The sequence below is a fragment of the Gymnogyps californianus genome, chromosome 1, assembly GCF_018139145.2.
Source record: "Gymnogyps californianus isolate 813 chromosome 1, ASM1813914v2, whole genome shotgun sequence".
NCBI classification, from domain to species: Eukaryota; Metazoa; Chordata; class Aves; order Accipitriformes; family Cathartidae; genus Gymnogyps; species Gymnogyps californianus.
The window spans coordinates 31,785,251-31,806,463 of record NC_059471.1 but is presented as its reverse complement, the minus strand read 5'-3'; the positions used below and the strand labels follow the sequence as shown (position 1 = coordinate 31,806,463).

At 42.6% G+C, this 21,213-nt stretch overlaps 1 protein-coding gene across 1 annotated transcript; it reads right to left on the bottom strand.

Moving 5' to 3' along the window:
* Positions 1–1,723: 1,723 nt before the first annotated feature.
* Positions 1,724–20,727, bottom strand: CPB2 (carboxypeptidase B2). The gene is made up of 11 exons (XM_050909202.1): positions 20,657–20,727; positions 16,423–16,498; positions 13,543–13,667; positions 13,339–13,447; positions 12,708–12,809; positions 12,056–12,160; positions 9,355–9,471; positions 8,276–8,366; positions 3,992–4,194; positions 2,027–2,111; positions 1,724–1,908 (listed from the first exon to the last, which is right to left on the bottom strand). Exons 1-11 carry the CDS (start codon positions 20,725–20,727, stop codon positions 1,724–1,726), a joined length of 1,269 nt encoding a protein of 422 aa, XP_050765159.1.
* Between the last annotated feature and the right edge of the window lie 486 nt (positions 20,728–21,213).

The window sequence follows — 21,213 nt, the reverse complement described above, 5'->3', positions numbered from 1 at the left end:
GCCGGCACCGCCAGGCACGAACCCGCGGCCCCCCGGCGGGCCGCCACCAACCCTCCCGGCCGCGCCCCCCCTCCTCGGGGAGCCCCCAGGGCCCCCCCAGCCGCGCACCGTGCTGGGCTGCCGGCGTGGGAGGGAGCGCGGCCCTTCCCCGCAGCTCCGCTCCGAAGGCCGAGCGCCCCCGAGCCCCGTCACCCCCGGTCCCCCGGGCCAGGGCGGGGTGAAAGGGGCGCGGGGGCCGGCCCCGCCCACTCCCGCCTCTCCTCCCCTCACGGCCCTCCCCTCCCCCACCCTCCGCGCCCCCGGCCGCTCCGCCGCACTCACCTGCTCCTTCCGCTGCCGCGCCGCTCCCCGCCGCCTCCTCCGCCGCCGCCCGGGGCGGAGAGGGTGGGAGGGGGCGAGGGGGGAGTCCGTCCTCCCGGGCCTGAGCGCGGAGCGACACGGAGAGGAAGACGAGGAGCGCCACCCGCTCCCGCAGCCCAACGGCGCCCGCCGCTCCCGCCCTGCCCCCGCGCGCCAGGGCCGCTGGGTAACCGTCGCCGCCACCGCCGCGCGCGCCCTTCCCGGCGGCCCTCGCGCCGTCCGCCGCGCCGCCGCTGGTGATGACGTCGAAGGGGGGAGGGCAGCAGCGGCGGGCCGGGCGGAAGCGGCAGCGCCGCCATGTTGGGGGAGGGCGGCGAAGGTGGGCCGGCCGCCCGGCGCGGGGCCTGCCTGAGGGCGGAAGCTGCCTGCCCGCCCCGCGCCTCTTCACGGCGTGCCCCACCGGACTCCGTGGGCTTGCCAGTCCTGTTTCTCGGCCTGGGCCGAGCAGGATTGTGGGGATGATAAACAGGGTGGCTGAGGTGCAAAAAAGAATCACAGAGTGGTTTGGGTCGGAAGGAACCTTTAAAGATCAAATAGTCCAACCCCCCTGTCACGGGCAGGGACATCTTGCACTGGGTCAGGTTGCTCAGAGCCCCGTCCAACCTGACCTTGAATGTTTCCAGGGATGGGGCATCTACCACCTCTCTGGGCAACCTGTTGTGGTGTCTCACCACCGTCATCGTAAAAAATTTCTTCCTTATGTCCGATCTAAACCTGCCCTCTTTCGGTTTAAAACCGTTACCCCTTGGCCTATTGCTGTAGGCCTTGGTATAAAGTCTTCAGGCCTATGTTGTGCTGCACAAACACTTGGCCGCAGGATAAATAAACTTAGCCAGGTAATGGTTGCAGAGGAGCCTGTGGGCAGCTCCCACTTGGTACCAGTGATTTGGCCACCTATGTGTCCTCGCCTTTAAACGTGCAGCAAGAAGTTCTTGTGTGAACGTCCTTTCTGTTTGACAGAGGAAACAATGAATAGGGTTGTTTTCTTGTAAGAAATCCTATAATAGCTCAAATGACCGAAATGGGGGAATCTGTGGGGTCTGCCCAGCATGCCACATGTCAGAGGCCCGTTTGATGCTACATCACCTGGAGTTCCCACCATCTAGAGGGACATAAGATTTTCAATGCTATTTTCCCGTTATAGCGTGCACTATATATATATGTGTAATGCACTGAACTACTGTTGTAGGTATAGGTATGTAAGTATGATTGAAAAAACCTGATGTATTCTAAAATGAAGTATAGGGGGTGCAGTCATTCTTTTTTTTGCCTATATATACATAATTTTAATAAAGCAGCAAGCTTTTTTATTATTATTTAAGCTAGCTAAGTACAGTCATGCTGGAATAAATTATATTCAACATCACAAATTTTGAAGAACGTGTTCAGCTATCTCTTTGACAGCAGAAAGTGCTTCTAAGCAAGTTGGTTTAATTTCTTGAGGAGGAAGCAAAAATCCGTAAGTTCCTGTGTCCCGAAGCTCGATGGTAAAAGAATATTTAATGCCAAGATCGTAAGCCCAGTCATCTGAACCTCCGGGAGCTAAATCTATGTGAGGAAGGGAAAATAGATAAGTTACCTGAAACCAGAACTTCAGTTTTCTGTTCAAAAGTTGTTTTGCAAGGATATGCTGTCATGCCTGTTGTTGTAGTAAAGTCATACTTACAAATTGTTTGTGCACCAGCACCAAGTCTGTAAGTTTTCTTTGTTGTCCTCTTTATAGCTTTAGCTGCTTTCTTTGCCAGACTTTCCTGAAATGAAACAAAACATTATTAGCTTTATAGACTTGTGATAATAGTTTATATGTATGCAGTTAGGATTTGCTTACACTGTGCTCTGGATCTCGCATTAGTTAAATACTCTTATAAAAGGCTCTAGAAAACCCACAGAATGTGGTTAAAATTTTCAGCATATGCCCATGCTGCAGATTGCATTTCTGCTGTAGCTAGATAAAAAATACAGATGGGACCTTACCACCACTTCGGGCAGCAAACTGTTGTCAAAGCATTTGTTCCCACTTGGCTTGTATTTTTCCTTTTCTGCCACAGTATTTAAGTCACTGTTGATTTATGTAGTATTGACAAAGACAGCAGAAAAAGATTTTCATTGAGGGAATTCTGCTCTTAAGCCGTGAAGAAGACTTAAATGCCCAGAATTAATGCATCTCTCTCTGCTTCACAGGGAAGGAGTCACAAATGCATTATTACTGTTCACTCACAGCTGCATTTTTTTTATTGCAGTATATAAAACAGTTTGTTTCAGGAAATTAAACAGTAACCAAGACAGCATAAGAATACATGTTGTTTGGAGTTAGTTTGTTCTGCATTTACATTACTGGATTTTTTTCATTTCTTCGGCTGAACACACTGGCACTAGTTACCAATGGAAAAGCTATATTGGACTGTCTGGGGTTTTGTCTAATGAAGTAGGATGCTTCCAAGGCATTAACTGTGTACTTTTTACGGTCCTCTTATCTATACAACATCTATTTTTTAAAATAAAATGTTTTTTAAAATATGGGTTTTAAAAATAAAATGTGTTAAGTAAGTGACATGGGAGATGCATGAGGTTGAAAAGCAGTAAAAATGACAACAGTGTGTGCAAATGTCAATCCTGTATCTTTATAAACTCTCTTACTGTCTGTCCTTATGTCATATAGCCTATGAAATGACCTGTCCACCTCAGACATACACTGTCTTCCTATATGGCAAATCCCAAAGCCTGCAAACCTCCTTTCTGGTTGCCTTGACATGATTTCTGCTCCTTTCTTGCTGCTAGGCAGGAGCCCTTGCTGCAAATAAAAGAATTCATTGCCTCAGCACTTGGAGCTTAGGAAACACCAGAAGTGGGCTAGGAAATGCAGGAGAGGGAATTCCTTGCTCTAAGGAATTTGATGCCTTTACATAAGAATAATATGACTAAGCTGTCCACCTACTCTTATGGCTTGATTACTCTGTGTTAGCAAATCCCATTTTAGCCTGGATATCCTTTCCAGATCCAGACAAACCCAGGGTTTTATGGTCAGTGGGAAAAAGCAGCGGCTACTTTTTCTGTTTTGAACTCTGTCCGTCTTCTAGGGGAGTTTTTACTGTGTGATTTGGTGGCTCAAGAATGTGAAATTCTACGTAAGCAGGATATGTTTTCCATCCTACCATTAGGACCATTTTAAATAAGTATCCCTAGCAAAAATCTTAATAAAAGTAGCAAGTGTCCACCAGAATACCTCATTGCTTAGGTACGTGGAGGGTATTTTAGAGTTACACACCCAGGTAATTTCAGAGTTTGTGTAAAACATACAACATAATCAGGAATTTGCACAAATATCTTTTCAAGGTGCCCAAAAAACTGAGACTCTGCTCTTTCAGCAGCAGCTTCAACATATCAGGGGTTGTTGGTGTGTTATCAATCTGGAATAAATATTTTCATTTTTCCATAGTCTTCAGAGGAAGCTTGCTGACTTACACGCTGCTAGACCAGCCCAGACTTCTTTAAGTTCTTAAGAACATCAAGAGAAATCTCATTTCCTAATTCTTGATCCTCAGAGCACTGTCACTCCCTCATTACAAACCTAACCAAGCAGGGTAAGAAGTTCTGAAATAAACGTGAAACTTCAGGAGATGGGAAGACTTACCAGCTCATCATGGTCTTTGCTTTTGTCCATAGTGTAAGAATATGGAAACAATACCAACTGGGAGTAAGAGTGCATGGTTATGTAGGCTTTAATGATGTCTTTGTGATCTCTGACAAAGCGAGCCACTGCTTTCACTTCAGGCTCAGACTCTGGGTAGGGTCCACAGTATGTCTCCTGACATTCATTGGGAGATGCTCCTTCGCCTGTAACAAAAAAGCGCACGGTGTTACTCCTTAACTTCTTCCCTTCTGCATTTCTGTTCATCTAATGCAAGAGCAGACTGATGTTAATACACAAGAAATCATGGACTCCACCATGCTATGGAAAGAACTCTCATGTTTGTAGAAATCCGTGTCGGCCTACTAAGATTTCTCACCTACTACACTCTTGAAAAAAATTGGAGAAGCTGAATTAAAAAAAATGATTCAAAGACTGGATAAAAAGTCTTAGAGGAGGGGATGAATATGCTCCATTTAAATTCATCAAGAACAAGACTGTGAGATCCCTTCTTAAAATCTAGAAGTACTACAGGAAAAAGGCAGTTCTCAATGATTATTTAATCGTGGGGGAAAGAAAGCTGCCAATTGGAAGTTGAAGAAACACAAATCAAAATGAAGGTTTTTAAGAACGAGGAAAATTAGACACTGGAACAAGTTACCAAGAAGACAACTAGGATTCACCATTTTTGCTGTCTTCAGAATAAGACCAAATAACTTTCTGGAAGCAGCCAGGATCTTTAGTGTTAAATGTCAGCTTTTCATGTTTTAATAAATTTTGTGAATTTTCCCCTTTGCTACTATCTGTAGTTTAACACCCACAAGACTTCTTTCATCCCTGGGCATTGGGACACCTTAACAGATGTCCATCTTTCACAAATCAATAGTGCCAGTTACATCTGCAGAGTAGCAGCCCTGTAGAAGCAACACAAGCTATTATCACATGATACAGGAGAGAAGGAAACATCTGGTGCCAGTAATATCTAGGGAAGATCTATAGCATGCTACAAAGTAGTGGGGAGCATATCTGGACCCCAAAAACACTTAAAAATTTTGATACATATATGTTTTATTTAATTAAAAGTTGCAAGGCTCCGTACAGGTGTATTTGAGTGAAATGTAGTTGTGATAGACAGAAAGACTAGGTGATATGGTGGTACCTGGCTGTCGATTGTAAGAATAAACCTGTATTTTCATGCATTCAACTGTTGCACAGGTACTGCAAGCCCCTTTATAATATCAATGGCTGAAAATAAATCCTCAGATGACCTACACCCTTGGATGACACAGCAGAGGAAGCGGAAATAATAGAGCTGGGAAGAGAGCAGGCTGTGCAAGAGAAGTGGCAACAGAGACACCGAGTCTGGGAGATGCAGGCTGGAAGGTCAGAAACAAGGGTACTGGGGCAGAGAGGGCTGTCGTACACTTATGTTCTGGGATATATGTATAAGCCTTAATGTTTCTGAATCGAGGGGGATTTCACAGACATGAAATGAAATGCACAATGAAAATTCATGCACATGAAAATACAAACAATTCCTGGCATCTATGCAAAATCATGCAGAAGTGGCAAAATGAGAATGTTAAATTTTACACTCTTCTGTTTTGCACGGAAGCAAGTACCGTCCAAGGAAAAAGGCAATGAAGAATCTGTTGGCTGGCAGTCTTGAATGAATGTTCTGTCTGCTTTCCTAAATTCTTGATCATACTGAGAACAGCCAGCTAAGGAAATGGTACGGAAAATGTGGAGAAAAATTTGCGTCCGGGTTCCAGTCAAATTTAGTTCCACAGAGTGAATTCCAAGTTAGTGCATTGCTTTTAGTGGAGTAAATTTGCTTTCTATTGGTATAAAAGAAAAGCGTAAGGTATCAGTGCATTTAGTATATTTTGCTCTTCATAAAAACCATGAGGGATTTGTTCATGAAGTTCATGAAGTTGTTATCTGAGCAGCTGAAGAGGAAGAACAGATAAACACGGCAGTACATTTCTCATTAAATGCATGGATCTAAAACCTGGAATTTTGCAGTGCCACAGAGTGTGTTCACAAGCAAATCTGAAGCCAGTGAAAGTCTGAACATTTGGCGCCTCTGACAAGAACTCTCTCTGTTTAAAAGTATGTGAGTAAAGATTAAATTGCAGGTTCCCTTGAATTTGTGGTCATTTCCCATGAACACAATTGTGTTATTGTATTCAGTTGACACAGCTAATAATAATTGCAACAGTACTCGAAAGTGATAAAACTCCAGCTTGGTTCTTCTGAGGATCCTGTTAAACTCCTGGTGTTTCACACAGCTACAGAAATAATGGAGATTCTACAGTTAGTATGTTCTGGATCAAATCTGTTCAACCATTGCTATCAGTTGCTAATGTATCTGAATCAGTATAAACAATATTTTTATGCTAATTCAGAAAAACAGGATTTTGTCTTTCAGCGTTTTACTGACTGCATAACTAAAAGGAGTAGAAACCTAGGGAAATCCTTACAATCATCTCTTTAAGTTGTTGTAAGCACCTGACGTCGGTGCTTAGGTTCATCTGTAAGGGTTTTTTTCTCTACAATGACCCTGCAAGGTGTTGAGGCTTCTCTCTTCGGTGTTTTCAACCATGTCTAAGAGAGGAGCATAGCATGGCTGAAAACAGTATGAATACTTCCCTAGTTACTCAAGTAAGATGTTCTGGTTTTGCTCTGTAGGAAGGTGTACATTTTGTCCAAAGGCTTACTTAGAGAGGAAGCACTTTCTAATCTACCTGTATTCTTCTGCTCTTTGTAAAGTAGAATCACTTCTCCGCTTCAGAAGTTGTTCACCCCCAAAAGTGCTTGACAAGTTGAATGCACTACATTACATAACTTTTCCCTGAAACTAGTATCTGTATCATGTAGTTTTTTTGCTGTTATTCCTTCAGACTTCTCCAAGTTCCGTTTTTATGTCATATTTATAATGAATATCGCTTTTAAATCTGTGTATTTGGTCCCCATCTTCATAATTTTGTGCCTGAAAAAATGCATGTTTTTCTCCATATAATAGCCGTGGATCATAAATAAACATCTTTATTCCCAGTTTAGCAATGGACTAAAATGACTGAAAGTCATAGAGGACGTTAGTGTCAGTACTGAGTGAAGCCAGATATGATCTATAGGGTAACATTTTAAGACAGTTATTCTGCAGACTATTAAAAACCTGTCAAGTACTAAAGTGCCTGCGGGTAAGTAAACGTGATATAGCCTTGTGTCCTGGTTTTGGCTGGGATAGTTAATTTTCTTCCTAGTAGCTGGTATAGTGTTATGTTTTGGATTTAGTAGGAGAATAATGTTGATAACACACTGATGGTTTTAGTTGTTGCTAAGTAGTGTTTATACTAAGTCAAGATCAGCTTCTCATGCCCAGCCAGCAAGAAGGCTGGAGGGGCACAAGAAGCTGGGAGGGGACACAGCCAGGACAGCTGACCCAAACTGGCCAAAGGGATATTCCATACCATATGATGTCATGCCCAGTATATAAACTGGGGGGAGTTGGCTGGGAGGGGCGGATCGCTGCTCGGGAACTAACTGGGCATCAGTTGGCGAGTAGTGAGCAATTGCATTGTGCATCACTTGTTTTGTGTATTCTAATTCTTTTATTATTATTATTGTCATTTCATTATTATTATTATTATCATTATTATTATTTTCTTCCTTTCTGTCCTATTAAACTGTCTTCATCTCAACCCACGAGTTTTACTTTTTTTTCGATTCTCTCCTCCATCCCACTGGGTGAGGGGAGCAAGCGAGCAGCTGCGTGGTGCTTAGTTGCCAGCTGGTGTTAAACATGACACTGACAACAAACACTGCAAGCCAAAAAATCTTGGTCAGCTAGGCGTTACAGAAGGATGACTGAGGTGATCATTTCATACAACGTGGTGGAGCATCTACTCAACTGGATGGTGCAACAGGCCTTGGGTGACCTGACAAGGGCCACCTCTTCCCACTTTCCTCCTTCCCACCAACAGCCTGCACCAGATGTGTCATGGTGCGATGCAAGTGACAGGATCCAGGTCCTGGTCCCCCTCTCTCTTGTCATCGTGCTGGGAAGAGGTTAGTCCACAGTGTGGCATCTGGGGAGGAAAAATCCTTAGTCCCAATAAAAAGTGTCTCAGGTTGGGGAAGTGTTCACCGGTTCATAACAGATATTCAGCTGCATTTGTCTGGTTATCAACTTTGTGAAATGGTAAATGAAAATGTTTTCAAAATAAAGAATTTTAAAGGCTAAAAGTGAGGCAGTGGTACAATAGGAAGGAAATGATGTCATACCACACCAGTGCGCATCAAAATTCCTGTTCATGTCAGTACCGATGCACTTGCTGTTACCGTGTGATGAGCGGCTCTTTCTCCACAGCCGATTCTATGGAAAGAGACACACAAGCCATGTTCAGGGAAAAAGCTGAGAAAAGCGATGCACCATCTCACTGGTTAGTTAAATGTGACTTCCCACTTGTGCCTCTACAGGTCATATGCCAATGAAGAGGCAAAAGACAAAGGAAGATTATAAAACCACAGTCTGATTGCCAGCGAGGCTGGATGATAAAAGGAAATGTTGGGTAGGATAAGAAGTGGTGACATCTGGTCTGATTTCAATGGATTTGGACCATGGAAGGAGAGGAGAAGACATACGGTTTGGCCAGGTGTGTGAGTTTAGGAGTCCAAGTCCAACCTTTCTGTAGGCATTGCTGACAGCACGTGGAAAGTTGGAAATTTGGTGTGCAGCTGTTGAGGTGTATATGCGTAGTTATCCAAATGTGAGCCAAGCTGAGTTGAAGATTGAGTAAAAGAGTGGAGGAGATTTTTTTTTTTAACTTGACTGAAGGATCTAAAAGTCAAAGAACCGTCTCAATGGCTTGGAATTTCCAACCAATAAATAAAATCCTGGACAAAAGATACCTGTTGTACCTTCATTTATCTGAAACAGGAAGTACTCAGAGAACGGGGCTACCTTGCAGGAGGAGGGAGTGAGTTACTGGCTGTGCTGTATGTGATGCAGCACACTATTCAGCTTGTGCTGGATTGTGCCAGTATTTGTAACCTTGCTGCTGAAGGCTGACACAGGCGTTCCCTGTCATCTGGAAGTATTAATATGCCAGGATGAGATTCTGTCATTTCCAAATGCATTTCCAGCAGCTTGGAAGACACAAAGGTACTGTGGGTCAAATGCCAATTAGTTGCAGTATTTGTTGTGGTTTAAATAGGGCAGAGATGCAGAAATTCCAAGCACAGATTGAGAGTTTGGGGCGTGCAGTTCCAGGATGGAAATGATGCCCTAAGCATGCACAGTGGTAGTTCCCATAAATAGCACATCAGTGCGTTGCACAGCCTGTCAAAAAAGCTCTACGTACAGAGGGATGGCTCCATGTGTACTCATAGCCATCCACATTCACCACAGGCATGACGTAGAAATCAAAGTGCTCCAGAAGCGTTGTCATGGCCTGATCTCTCTCACGCACATGGATTGCCTATAAAGCACAGGGGAAAGTTATTAAAAGCATTCTTAATAGTGGCTTTCTTACCTCCCTAGAAAGGCACCCGATGGCGTATATAAAATAATTGTGCAATTATCAGACCAGTCTACCTCCTGATAGAGGCGCATCACATCACAGAAATTGCTAAATAGCAAAGTAGCTCTTTGGTTAGAAGTGCCAGGAAGACGGTAGGAGTCGAACTGATAGATACACTGCAGTGCTTTAATGTTAATGGGTGGTCATGAGATAGAGTTGAAGCCTATTAATAGAAAAGTTTGAGCTTTTGCTGCTTGTGTAAATGATGGGAACCCTCCCTCCCACCCAAAATACCACAAAGGTAGCATAAAATAAAGCAAGCCCAAAAATACCAAGTAACATTTCAAATGGCTGCTGTACATAACGTTATTTCTTCTGGTTGCATTGTGAGTTCAATGCACTTGTATGCCAAGAGCCAGTAAGATCTACATTGCTAATTTTGCCTCACAGCCTATTTTGAAGGCTTTAGTGATACCTAACCTGGTTGTTGGTCCACGACACAGGGATAAATTTTAACCTAGATAAGTGGTTTTGTTACTATTAGAATAGACTAAGTCCTTAATCATATCTTTTTTTTCTTTATGCCTTACTTAAACCACTTTCTTTCATTTTAAATCCTTCCTAGTTTTCCTCAGGCAATGGACTTTCTCTGACTAAATGAGAAATGTCAATCTTTCTACAATCTTAACGACAAAATTAAATGATAAAGAGTGGACCCATTATAAAGAACACCTAGGATTTGCTAGAGAGAGCTAGTGATTTTAATGTGAGTGTGCAGATGTGTATTAATGTCAGATTTTAAAATGTTACTTCGTGAAGTGATATAGAAATAAAATTGGAATTTAAAACACGTAAATTAGATCAAGGGGATGGAGAACCTAAATTTTCAGCTTGTTACTTATGAAAAATGCTGCAGGGACATGTCACTGGCAAAGTGACAGCACAGCTGGTAATTATTTGGAGCAGCATGAAAAGGGCAAATGCATTTCTCTCCAAGGGAACCTTGAAGGCTGGGATTATCAGTGGGTCACAAGGTACATTTAGCTCTATCTGTCCCTAACTCCTGCAATCTCCTTTCAAATGTTATAGTCATTGAGGTTTTATAGTTGTGATTGAGGACAGAAATAAACATGTCTTATTATTATCATCGTTGTTATTTAGTTCCATCACAGCCAAACCATAATTCGTGTTTCAAGGACTCATCTATGTTGTTTCTCTGGCTACAGTACTGGTGATTGTGAAGTCTCAATCTCATCTAGCTTATTTTTACTGTGAACTTTGCTTTTGTGAAAAGGTAACAATAAATAATATCTCATTATTATTTAACTGAGGACATTAATTGAGCAAGCTGGGTAACATTGTCTGGGCCAGAAAGGTCTTAGGAGCCTTTTCCTGGTCCATACGAAGGATTGGGCCAGCAGCGCAGCTTAATGAATGGAGCAGAGATGCCTTAAATTCAAAAAGACCAAGACAACATATGTTAAGATCCAGGTGCAAACCATGGATGTTGTATCTTTTGGTGTACCTTTGTTCACTATCCTGAGCAGTGTAGATATTAAAGATATTAAAGATCTAAAGATCGGATGTGACCATTGGTTTGCGGCTGCACATCGAGACTGGTGGGGCTAAGCCCATACCACAGTCTCATCCCATCAGTGATTTACTGGTTTCCATAAACTGGTACTATGTGTGTTGCTGGCAGTTGTTGCTCATGTTCTGTAGGTCTGAAATGAGGGTGTCTCTAGCAGGGATGGTACCTTCAGAAGAAGGTGGCTTGTGTGGCCTCATTCTCTGAATGAGGCAGATCCAAAAAGAAGCAGGAGAACAATTAGAAAATGCAGAGGCAGGAGGCGGAGGAGCAGTAGCAGCAGACACAGCAGCAGGTGACACAACACAGTAAGTGCTAAGTAGAGATTGCTGGTGTGCATGCTGGTGTGGAGCTATGCCATGCCTGGAGCAGGCAAGTGTGGGGTACCTATTGCTCTAGAAGGCATGTCGGGAAGAGCCAAGGGTTGTAGGACAGCTTGAACTCACTCTGGGTGTCCTCTGATCTACTCCAGGCAGTGCCAGCTGGAGTAGTATGGGCATGAGCCACCATGTGCCTCATGACCCAGAGCCAAGATCATTCCTTGGATCCATGTGGCGCTGTAGACATAGCCCTAGATTAGCAGATACTTGCTTTTCCTGGCATGCCTTCTCCATCCCTGACCATTCGTAATTGTAAACATCTGTGTCGAATTTGCTGCACATACTTTGAAGTTTCTTTCATACTTGAGAATACATCTGAGCTCTTTTGCATTTGATCCATATGACTTTCTGTCTCCCTCACACACCCCCCCTCTATCTAATGACACACACATACATGCACACACACTCACTGGTACGTATGCAGCTTAGACACAAATCTCATGTGTTGGTGTTGTGGAAGTAAATGCATTAAGACTTCATGGAGCTTAGAGCGCAATTGGACAGAGAAGGTAAATGGCATCAAGATTTTTTGCTTTGCTTTGAAAACGGTAATGAGATGTGATTATCTACTCACATGGCCTATGAACCACAGGCAAAAAGCAGGAGAAATCCATTCTCTAGCGTGGATACCGCAGTCAATCCATATGGCACTTTTGGATTTTTCCTGGCTTTTAGAAAGCTGCCAAAAGAGAAATTGTATTAAAATGTCACCGTTGTAAAGTGTACCACATAAAAGTGGCAGTGAAAAGGGTAACCAAGATGGAAGAAGAAGCATCTGTCTTGTAGGGAGAGCTTAGACTGATCCTGGGCCAGGATACGGCTGTCAGTTACATTTGCATACAGTCAGAGAGCCATATGAAGGCTGCTTGGAGCAAGCTTCTAACATAGACACCAAGGCTACAGCAAGACCTGAAGTCAAGTGAGTGGATCACCAGCTATGTAGGGCAACAAACTAGGCTGGCTTCATAGTCAACAGAGGAGGGTATCCACCATGCCAGTATTTCATGCCTTTGGATGATGGCCTAGATGTGATAACTTCTTTGTGACCCAACAATGTGGTCAAATGCCTTTGCAAAGGTAATGTACCTTACTAGAAGAACTTAGCAAACTTCTAAAAAACACAAAAATATGCATATAAATACAGATTTAAGAGAGTGTTCTGGCCAAATCCCATCACTTGCTTACATTAGTACTTGGAAAGTTTTTGCAGTAAGTCACAGCTGTACCTTCAGAACATAAAGTGGTCGTTTTTCATATGATGATCCAATATATATTTTCTGGAGGAGGTCAGAATGGACTTTCACTACTTCTTCCATCCAGTGATATATCTGCAAGGATGAAGTTGGTAAACAGATCTTCTCCCTATTGTTTTCCTTCATCCCTGAAAGTGGTCTAGACTTAAATTCAGTCTTCCTCCCAAAATCCTGCCTCTTTAGCTGAGGGGCAAGAAAAACTAGCAATTCAGCCCACTTGCCTGACTCTAATTTCTCTTAAAACAAACAGTAAGATACAGTCACAACACAGTCCAAGTATAGCCCTGAAATTCCTCTTTAGTTTGATTTGGTTAAATTATTATTAATTTCATGTTTTAAATATTTATATGTTGTTTTGTGACTTCATTTTGCTTCTGTGTTGACTGCATTTGAATGGCAGTTTGAGGCCATACATGTATGAGAGATTTTGTCTAGTGCTGCTTTCTTTCTCTATGAAGCATTACAGTAAATACAACTCTCAGTGGTTGAGCAATACAACGGTGATTATTTACCTGTGGATGATTTCTTTCCCTATCTCCGTTCTCAACCATGAGACAAATTTCGCCCGTTGAATCTACAGAGGATTACAACGAAAATATCTTACTTCTTTCATCGAATGGTAGTTTTCATAATATGGTGAAGACCTGCGTGGGTTGACTGTGTCATTGATAGTCTGTTTTTCAATAAGTCCTTGAACATCTGCCATCAAGATTCTGAATAATAAAGAAAGAACACAACCTCCTGTTAAATAAATGACAAACAAATGACTTTACAGAAAAGTTCGTGACAACAAATAAAAGATACATACTTGTGTTGGATGGTCAGTTGCCTTAACTGAGCTTTTATGCTATTTATCCTGGATGCCCTGACATAGAAATGGACTTCTCTGTCCTTCCTGATGTTTTCAACCACAACAGGTTGCCAAAGAATGACCTGCAAAGTTTCCAAAAACATTTTATTTTTTTCACTGAGGAGAGAAAAAATATTCTTACTAACATTTAATAAGTATTTTGAAAATAATCAAAGCATATGTTTTCAATTTAAGAGACCACTTGTAACAAGCAGTTTAATGTTCCCTGTGTTGTGTCATAGCATTCTGCTACTGCTGGAAATGAAACGTGTGTATTTAAGAAATGTTTATAATGACTTCTGCACATAAATTCATAAATCAAGAGCAAAGACAGGAACATAACCTTTTCTGAGATAGTATTTCTAGTATAATAGATATGTTTAGCTGGTTATTATGTTACATGTTTTCAAGTCTGCTAAGTTATTTTCCCTGAGGGTATTTGGAGAATTAATGAAGATCAGACCAGTCTTTGTAGTTATTGTATTTGCTGATGACTTTGATCAGGGAGGAAATAAATGCCAGAAGGGGTTTGAATATAAGTCAAGTTGAAGCAGCAATACAGAGATTAGAAATGGGAGGAAAATAAGAAAATTAGATTCTTCTTGGTAAAATTAAATCTTTTACAATAATAAAATCAGAAGCCAACATACTCAATAAAAGACTGAAACTTTAGAAGAAATAATACCAAAAGATCTAGGAGTGACAGTAAGCAGAAAATTAGGCATGAATTTACAATGTGAAAAAGGTCAACATAATTCTTGGATGCATTTTTTAAGACATACAGCATGGAGTTGCCAAACAATAGGGTTTATTTTTTTCCTTTCTGGTGCAGTTGCACCAGGAATATTATATTCAGCTTAGGGCGCCGTGTTTCCAGGCATGTATCAGCTGTCAACTGTTTACCTCACTCATTTCTCAGAGAGAATGTGTCTGCAAAATCGTACAGAAAACTCATCCATGCTTTTAGTCAAGATTTTGGAACAATAAATGGTAAAACATTTGGCCCCTGGATATATTACTGCAGTGTGCTATACAAATGGCTGAGCTAGTCTCAGTGTAGCCATGTCAGACATTATTGGCAGGGTAGCGACAGCATCACATGGCTCAGCATTGTTTGGAAAACCCATCCAAGAAGCAAACGGGATGCTTAGCTCCCCAGCACCGATTTCCCTGTTACCCTGGCTAGCCTGTTGTCTGCGCTGATGTGCACCAGTTCAGATTTAGTTTCCCTTTGGTGGAGGCATTCTTTGAATCGAGCGTAAGGAAAACTAAGGAACTCTGGATTGACACAGCTGAGGTGGCAGAGGAGCAGTGAATGGGGGTAAATGGGAAACTTTGATAATGCATATGATTATTGGTCTCTTTACCCGTCATCAGCAATGGTCAATACTGCCCCGGGGCAGCTACAAAAGACTCTGTTGTAGGTGCTCCTGCATCTGGGTCTTCTGATGGATGCAACATGCAATGTGTGTGCTGTAAGAGCAAAGCATTTCCTTTGTTTTAGGTTTTTGCTTTCCAACTTTTGCAGGAGTAGCACCTGCAATTAGCCTGATAATTATTCTTGTAAGATACTAATTTTCAGTTGCTTCTTTTTTGCTAGATTGTAACCATTAAAATTTGTTGTGAGGTACTGTTTGTGTCTTCCCTTTCCCTTTCCCTTTCCCTTTCCCTTCTCCTTTCTCTTTCCCTTTCCCTTTCCCTTTCCCTTTCCTTTTACTTTTCCCTTGTCCTTTCCCTTTCCCTTTCCTATTGCCTTTCCTTCTCCTATTCCCTTTCCCTTTTCTTCTTATAACTTGCCCAATTTATAGCCATGGAAAAAAAATGGCCAGTTTATAACCGTTGAAAAATGTTTAGTTTGCATTTTCACATAAGTGACTTGGTAGAAATCACCTCCTGCTCTCTCTGCACTGAATGTACTGCAGTTGTTCTTCATGACTTCTTGGGGCTCCTGTGTACAAGAAAGTGAAGAATGACAGTGGTGAGGAAAAGACAGAGGAGGGGGGATTTATTTTGGTACCGCAAAGGAGATGGATATGTGAGTTGACTTGTGGAGGTGGAAAAGAGCAAGGAAGGTTATCAAGGTCTGTGAGAACTGAAGGGGAGGATCAGAAGATGCTAGTAGGGACAGCAGAAGACTAGTAGGATTTTGGGGTGGACATAAAATGAATAGGAGCCAAGAAAGATGGAAAGACTGGGCATAGGCACCATTAAAAGCTCTCAGTCATCTGAGACACAGATGTGTCATCCTGTAAATTATGTTGGTTGAGGGAATGGTTACACCTTTGTTGCAGAGTGTTGGCTTCAAACTGGGAGGGTATGGTTGGGCAAATGCTTTTGAAAGGAAGAGATGCCTCATTTTAATTAAATATTCTTTAATGAAAGATAGAAGTAATTTAAAAAAAAGTATTGCTTAAGAGATTTTTATCTTCTAAGTGCTGCTTTAAGGAAAATACCACAAAAATCCAGTCCTGATCTTCAAAGCTGTGCAAGTCATATAGGTCAAGATTGCATTGGTCTAAAGTGCTGAGGTTCCCTAGCAAATGTGTTTCAACTTACTGTGTGTTGGTACTTTGCCAATTTTACAGTGTCTTAATACACAAAATCAATTGCAGAAATCTAAGCTCTGATATAATGCACTACTATAACATTATGAAGGAAGGGTCTTCTCATGTAAATGAGAAGGTAGCTGAGCAATGAAAACCAAGCATTTGCCGAGTTGCTGTATAAGAACAAATGAAGGAAAGTGGGCTAAATCTTTCTCGGGGGGGAGAAGCAGTATTAGTGCACTTGGGGGAAGAATTTGGCCTAGAGACCAGAGAGACAGAGGGATCTGTTTACCTCGGTGGTGTTCAGTAAATCCTGAAGGGCTTCAACCTGTTTGTCTGTTTGTGGTAGAGCCCACAAAACTTCATCCCTGAAAAACAAGGGTATTTAGGTAAAGCACAAGTACTTGCAACTACTCTAGGTCACGCAAAAGTAGAGAAGCAGGCTTGGCCTTTCTTGTCTTCCATGGCTTGGCTGCCATGAACTCAAAGAAGATTCAATAGTGAAGATACTGAGCCCCATTCCAGCCTCTGCTTCTGCCAATCAGTAAAATCCATGAAAGAAGTGGTGCAGGGCTTTCGTAGCCAATATCTGCTGCTGGACTCTGAGATTGCTCCTGGGAGCTGGCATCAGCACAACAGCAACCAGCCCCAGCTAATCTGGAGTGCAGCAGCAGCAGTGGAAAACTAGCTTAGTCCAGGAAGACAGTTCTCCTGTTCTCCCCAGAGTTTCTTGGTCTCAGTCACTGTTCAGCAGAGACATGAGCCCTCCCAGCCTGGCAAAAGCCCTCCCAGTTTGGCAAAAGCCAAAAATGATGTTTTGTAGATGCGCAGAGGCTACTACCATCCTCATTCCTACTCCAGTCCAGTTTTTCTGATCTCGTCATTTCTGTCCCTCTGCCAGGTATAGTTTCAGTTGGTCTATACCACTGTCCTTGTCATTTCTGTCCCTCTGACAGGTATGGTTTCAGTTGGTCTATACCACTGTCCTTGTCATTTCTGTCCCTCTGCCAGGTATGGTTTCAGTTGGTCTATACCACTGTCCTCCCCCTCTTTGCCCAGTAACTTATATTTCCCTCTGCTTGAAACCCATGGTCCGGACACGCTGTACACGAGATGGCGCTTCCCAGCTACTCCATGCCTGACCCCACCATCGGTGACAGAAGTGAAATTCACTTTCTGGAAAGAAAAAGTACCACTTTGCATTGTAAATCCAGCCCTGATCTTCAGTGCCCTGCAAGCCATGTAGTTCAAAATTGCATTGGATAGATAATTAAAATAATTTGTGTGTGTAGGAGGAGACTCAGGGGAATGTCAGACCCCTATTTCCATTTTCTGGGCTGGGGTGTCTCTCGGCCCTCTAATCGTGTGGAGTTGGTGGCAGTGCATAAACCAGGCACTGTGGAAGTCCCTGCCAGGCCTGTCTGCAAAGACTGTTCTGAAAAGAAAACAGGCAGGGCTCTCAAAACTAGTGTTTGCAGGCTGCATAACATGATTGTCACAGCTCATTGTTGTGACTGATTTCAAGCAGAGACCTGACAGCATCTGGCAACCAGGTGATTCATCTTTTCTACCTTTAGCCAGGCTCCAAGCAATCACTGTTGTTTCTCATGCAGAACCAACAACATGCCAGTCCTGTTTTTGCCTCCACCATCATTTGACAGAGCATCAAAAAGCAATCAGGGATAGGCAGGGTTGGCAGTTTGCCTATTTCTTTAGGCAAGTGCACTCTAAAGCGTGTGTTTGGGGCTACTTGAAAAGTGAATTTGTCTTCTTGTATCTGAGGAAGTCTTTTCACAGGGGAGACCAGAAAAGGGCAGCTGCATCTGGTTTCATCCTATGGTTCCCACAGCCTGAGAGTACCATAATGAGGAAGCTGGTATGTACTTGTACTGCACCATTTGTTACACGAATATTTCAGCTGAGTGTGGTAAGTACTGGACAGGTGGTAGCTAGCAGCAATTCCCCTATAGCTCTCGTTGGTAGGACCTGAATACACTGAACAAGCTGATCCAAGTTCTGCCCTTGCTCATGTAGTCATGTTTAACATGGGAAGTATTAACAGCTGAAGTTGTGGTTGTTGGGCTTCTCAGTTCCTCTGCTTCAATATGGCATTATACCCTCTTTCATCTGTCTTCTGCCCCACTCCTGGTAGAAAACACCCGGACAAAAGCTCTAATTATTGCCTTTATACCAATCTCAGAAATAACCCTCCACCCCCAGCTTCCTTGCCCTGCCTGCTGCCCTGGTATGGCTGGACATGTTCATCTTGAACACACCTCTTTTCTTCCACTTTCTGTCCTCATGCCCTGCTTCCCTGGTTGCTCTTTGAGTTTGTCCTTAAGAGGATCCCTCTCATTCCCCTCCTCCAACTTTCTGCCAGGGTCCCACTGAACTCTATCACTGTTCCCCATCTCGTTTTCCTCTCCCTTTTATTTCTGGGTAAATAGAGGTCCAGCTGCCATCCCCACACTACAATGCTCAGGTCTTATCCGGTAGCTACGACAGAGTGAGTGGGATGCATTACAGTTCATTTTAGATGGTTTTGGTATCTTCGTCTGAGCTAGTCACTCTCTTAATAAAGAAACAGGCACCTTCAGGATCCGATTAATCTGAGCTAATTTAGATGTGTGTGCTAAACTGGAATGAATTATAACCTAAATACACATAATTTTCTCCACTAGCTGTACAGGAAGATGAAGGGGACTTGTTCCTATGCAGAACTGTGCAGAAAGCCTGTATAGTCAGATGAATCCCATCCAGGTGCCCTGGCCACCATCTCACAGATAGACATAAATCAGTGCCAGTTCTCTGCAGGCATCTCAGTCTCTTCACCTCTCCTCTCCATTGCATTTCTCATTCACTAGGAAGGCCATCAGCATCACATATCACAGAGGCCCACAAAAACAAGGCATCAGCGTGGATGTGCCTCCCCATCCTCATAGCCTGGCTTCATTTAAACCTTGCATGTTCTTTCTGACTAACATCTCCAGAAGAGAGGCCTCCCTACTTGTCTCCAGCTGAACGTCTTACCCTGGCTCTCAGCAGGTAGTGTCACTAGAAGAGTGCTGCCAGCACCTTCTCCTGTCCTCCTGGACCATGTAAACTGTTCATCTGCCTGGAGCACAGATGTCTGCCTGTGGGCTCGCTTTTCTCCCACCTTGCTGGTTCTCCAACAGCCTCCAGCCTTGCCCTTTCCCTACAAGTGAGCTAGGTGTCTTTCCAGTGTCATCAGCTCTTTCACAAGTCTCACAATGTTCGCTATTTTTTTTAGAAGTCCAGATGCAGTAATCATGCTATAACCTTGCAAAGGGAAGCTTTAATACATGACCATGAAATCCTCCAACACTAGCGCTCAAATAAAAGTAAAAAGTCAGATATATCCCCTTTAAAATCTCATTATTTTAGCCATGTTCGTAACCAGGGCTGGGAGGGTTAGACTCGTGCTTTCCAGTGGGAAACACCATATTGTTCTGTAAGGGTCAGATATTCAGTGTTTTATTTAAACATGAAATAAATGAACCTTCAAGTAGCACAGAGCAATATTGCTCCACTGAATTCACCTAAAAACTTGTTGAACAGTCCCCCTACTGTAACCCTCACACCTCTGTAGCAATCCACAACAAAATATGATTGCAACACAAACGGAGATGAAAGATTCTCTTTTTAAGGCATGAATTCATTGGTGTTCACCTGTCACAGGTCTGCCACTGGCGTGTGGTGCGGAGTCGCAGAAGGGCTGTGAGACAGAATTCACTATTATTTGTGTAGGTATTTCAGTCCTGGGAGCAGGTTGTGTCTAATTGTGATTCCTGTAGGTTGCTCAGCTTGCTTAATATCACCACATGAGGGGCTTATCCTTTTAGTTCTACCTATTAAAACATTTCAGGTTTTTAAACCAGCTGTACATGTAGAAAATAAAAGCACTTTGCCTGTCTTCATCTCTGACATATGTTCTCATGTTTTAAGAAAGCATTTGGTTTCAGGGCATTTCTGAAGTTTATCGATAGGTAACAATAAAGCTGCTTCTGAAACATTGTACAAATACCAAATGGTTATTCGAAAATGATTTATGACTGGAAAAACAATCATAAAAGCTGCTTTAGAAAGAAAACAGATTGTTAGCACTTTCTGAAATGGTTTCTCTTTCTACCTCAAGAAGTAATTCATTTAAGATCTTGTTTTAAGGCAAATGAAGCAAATTATTTTTTCCCATTAAGTTTCAGAATGCCCTTTATTGGCATTCAAAAGCACTGAATGAACAGAATTGATTTGCACTTAGACCGAAAAGAATAGTTTTAATATGATTAAAAACATAGGATTTATGGATACAAAGAAGACTTAGAATAATTTCATTTCCTCCACCATCTATATGTTAAATTGAACCACATATCCAATTACAAGAGCAATAAATAAATGTCAGCCTTTACCAAATGTTTTCTTATGCAACTTGGAGTTATTTTGCCTCAATACTTTCCCTGTCCCACTCACCACACACTAAAAGCCCAGTAGCACCAGCAGATATTTACCTTGGAAGAGTGAAGACATGCTTCTCTTGAATCCAGATAAATAGGGTAAAAAAGAGCAGGTAAAACTTCATCTTCACGGCATTCATAATGAAACCAAATGCAATTGGAAAGCCGAGGGTTCAGGACCCACATTATTGATTTCAAAAATATTATTTAAAGAGTGGTTAAAATTTAATACTGTCTCTCACCTCAACCCCAAGCTCCTGGTGGCTAAGTCAATATGACAGATCTCCCTGGGGAGGTCCTGCTCATATTGATGTCGTCCATCTACAAAAGGATAAAGTACATTTTGGACATTTTCATATTGACAAGTCACTTTGTCATCTCAGCCTTTGTGTCATTTCATTGCGGCTACGAACCACAGACATAGGAAAGAACACCAAGTGCAAAGTTTTTGTGATCCTCTAATATTTACGGAGATTCAGCAGCGTGCTCTGCATTCAGCACTGCTATAGCACATCACAGCCAAGCGTGAAGCTGGGTGAGAGGAGTGGGAGTGAGGTTATTAAGTCCAAATGGCAAAATCCTGAGCAGGAAAGCTGCTTTTGCTGGCATTT

Excerpts from the sequence above, each read along its gene's own strand:
- CPB2 (XM_050909202.1), bottom strand. The coding sequence starts at position 20,727 with ATGAAGTTTTACCTGCTCTTTTTTACCCTATTTATCTGGATTCAAGAG. Across the intron at positions 16,499-20,656 it reads CATGTCTTCACTCTTCCAAG|GGATGAAGTTTTGTGGGCTC; the intron begins GTAAATATCTGC and ends CTTGTTTTTCAG. Across the intron at positions 4,195-8,275 it reads TTTTGATGCGCACTGGTGTG|GCGAAGGAGCATCTCCCAAT; the intron begins GTATGACATCAT and ends TTTTTGTTACAG.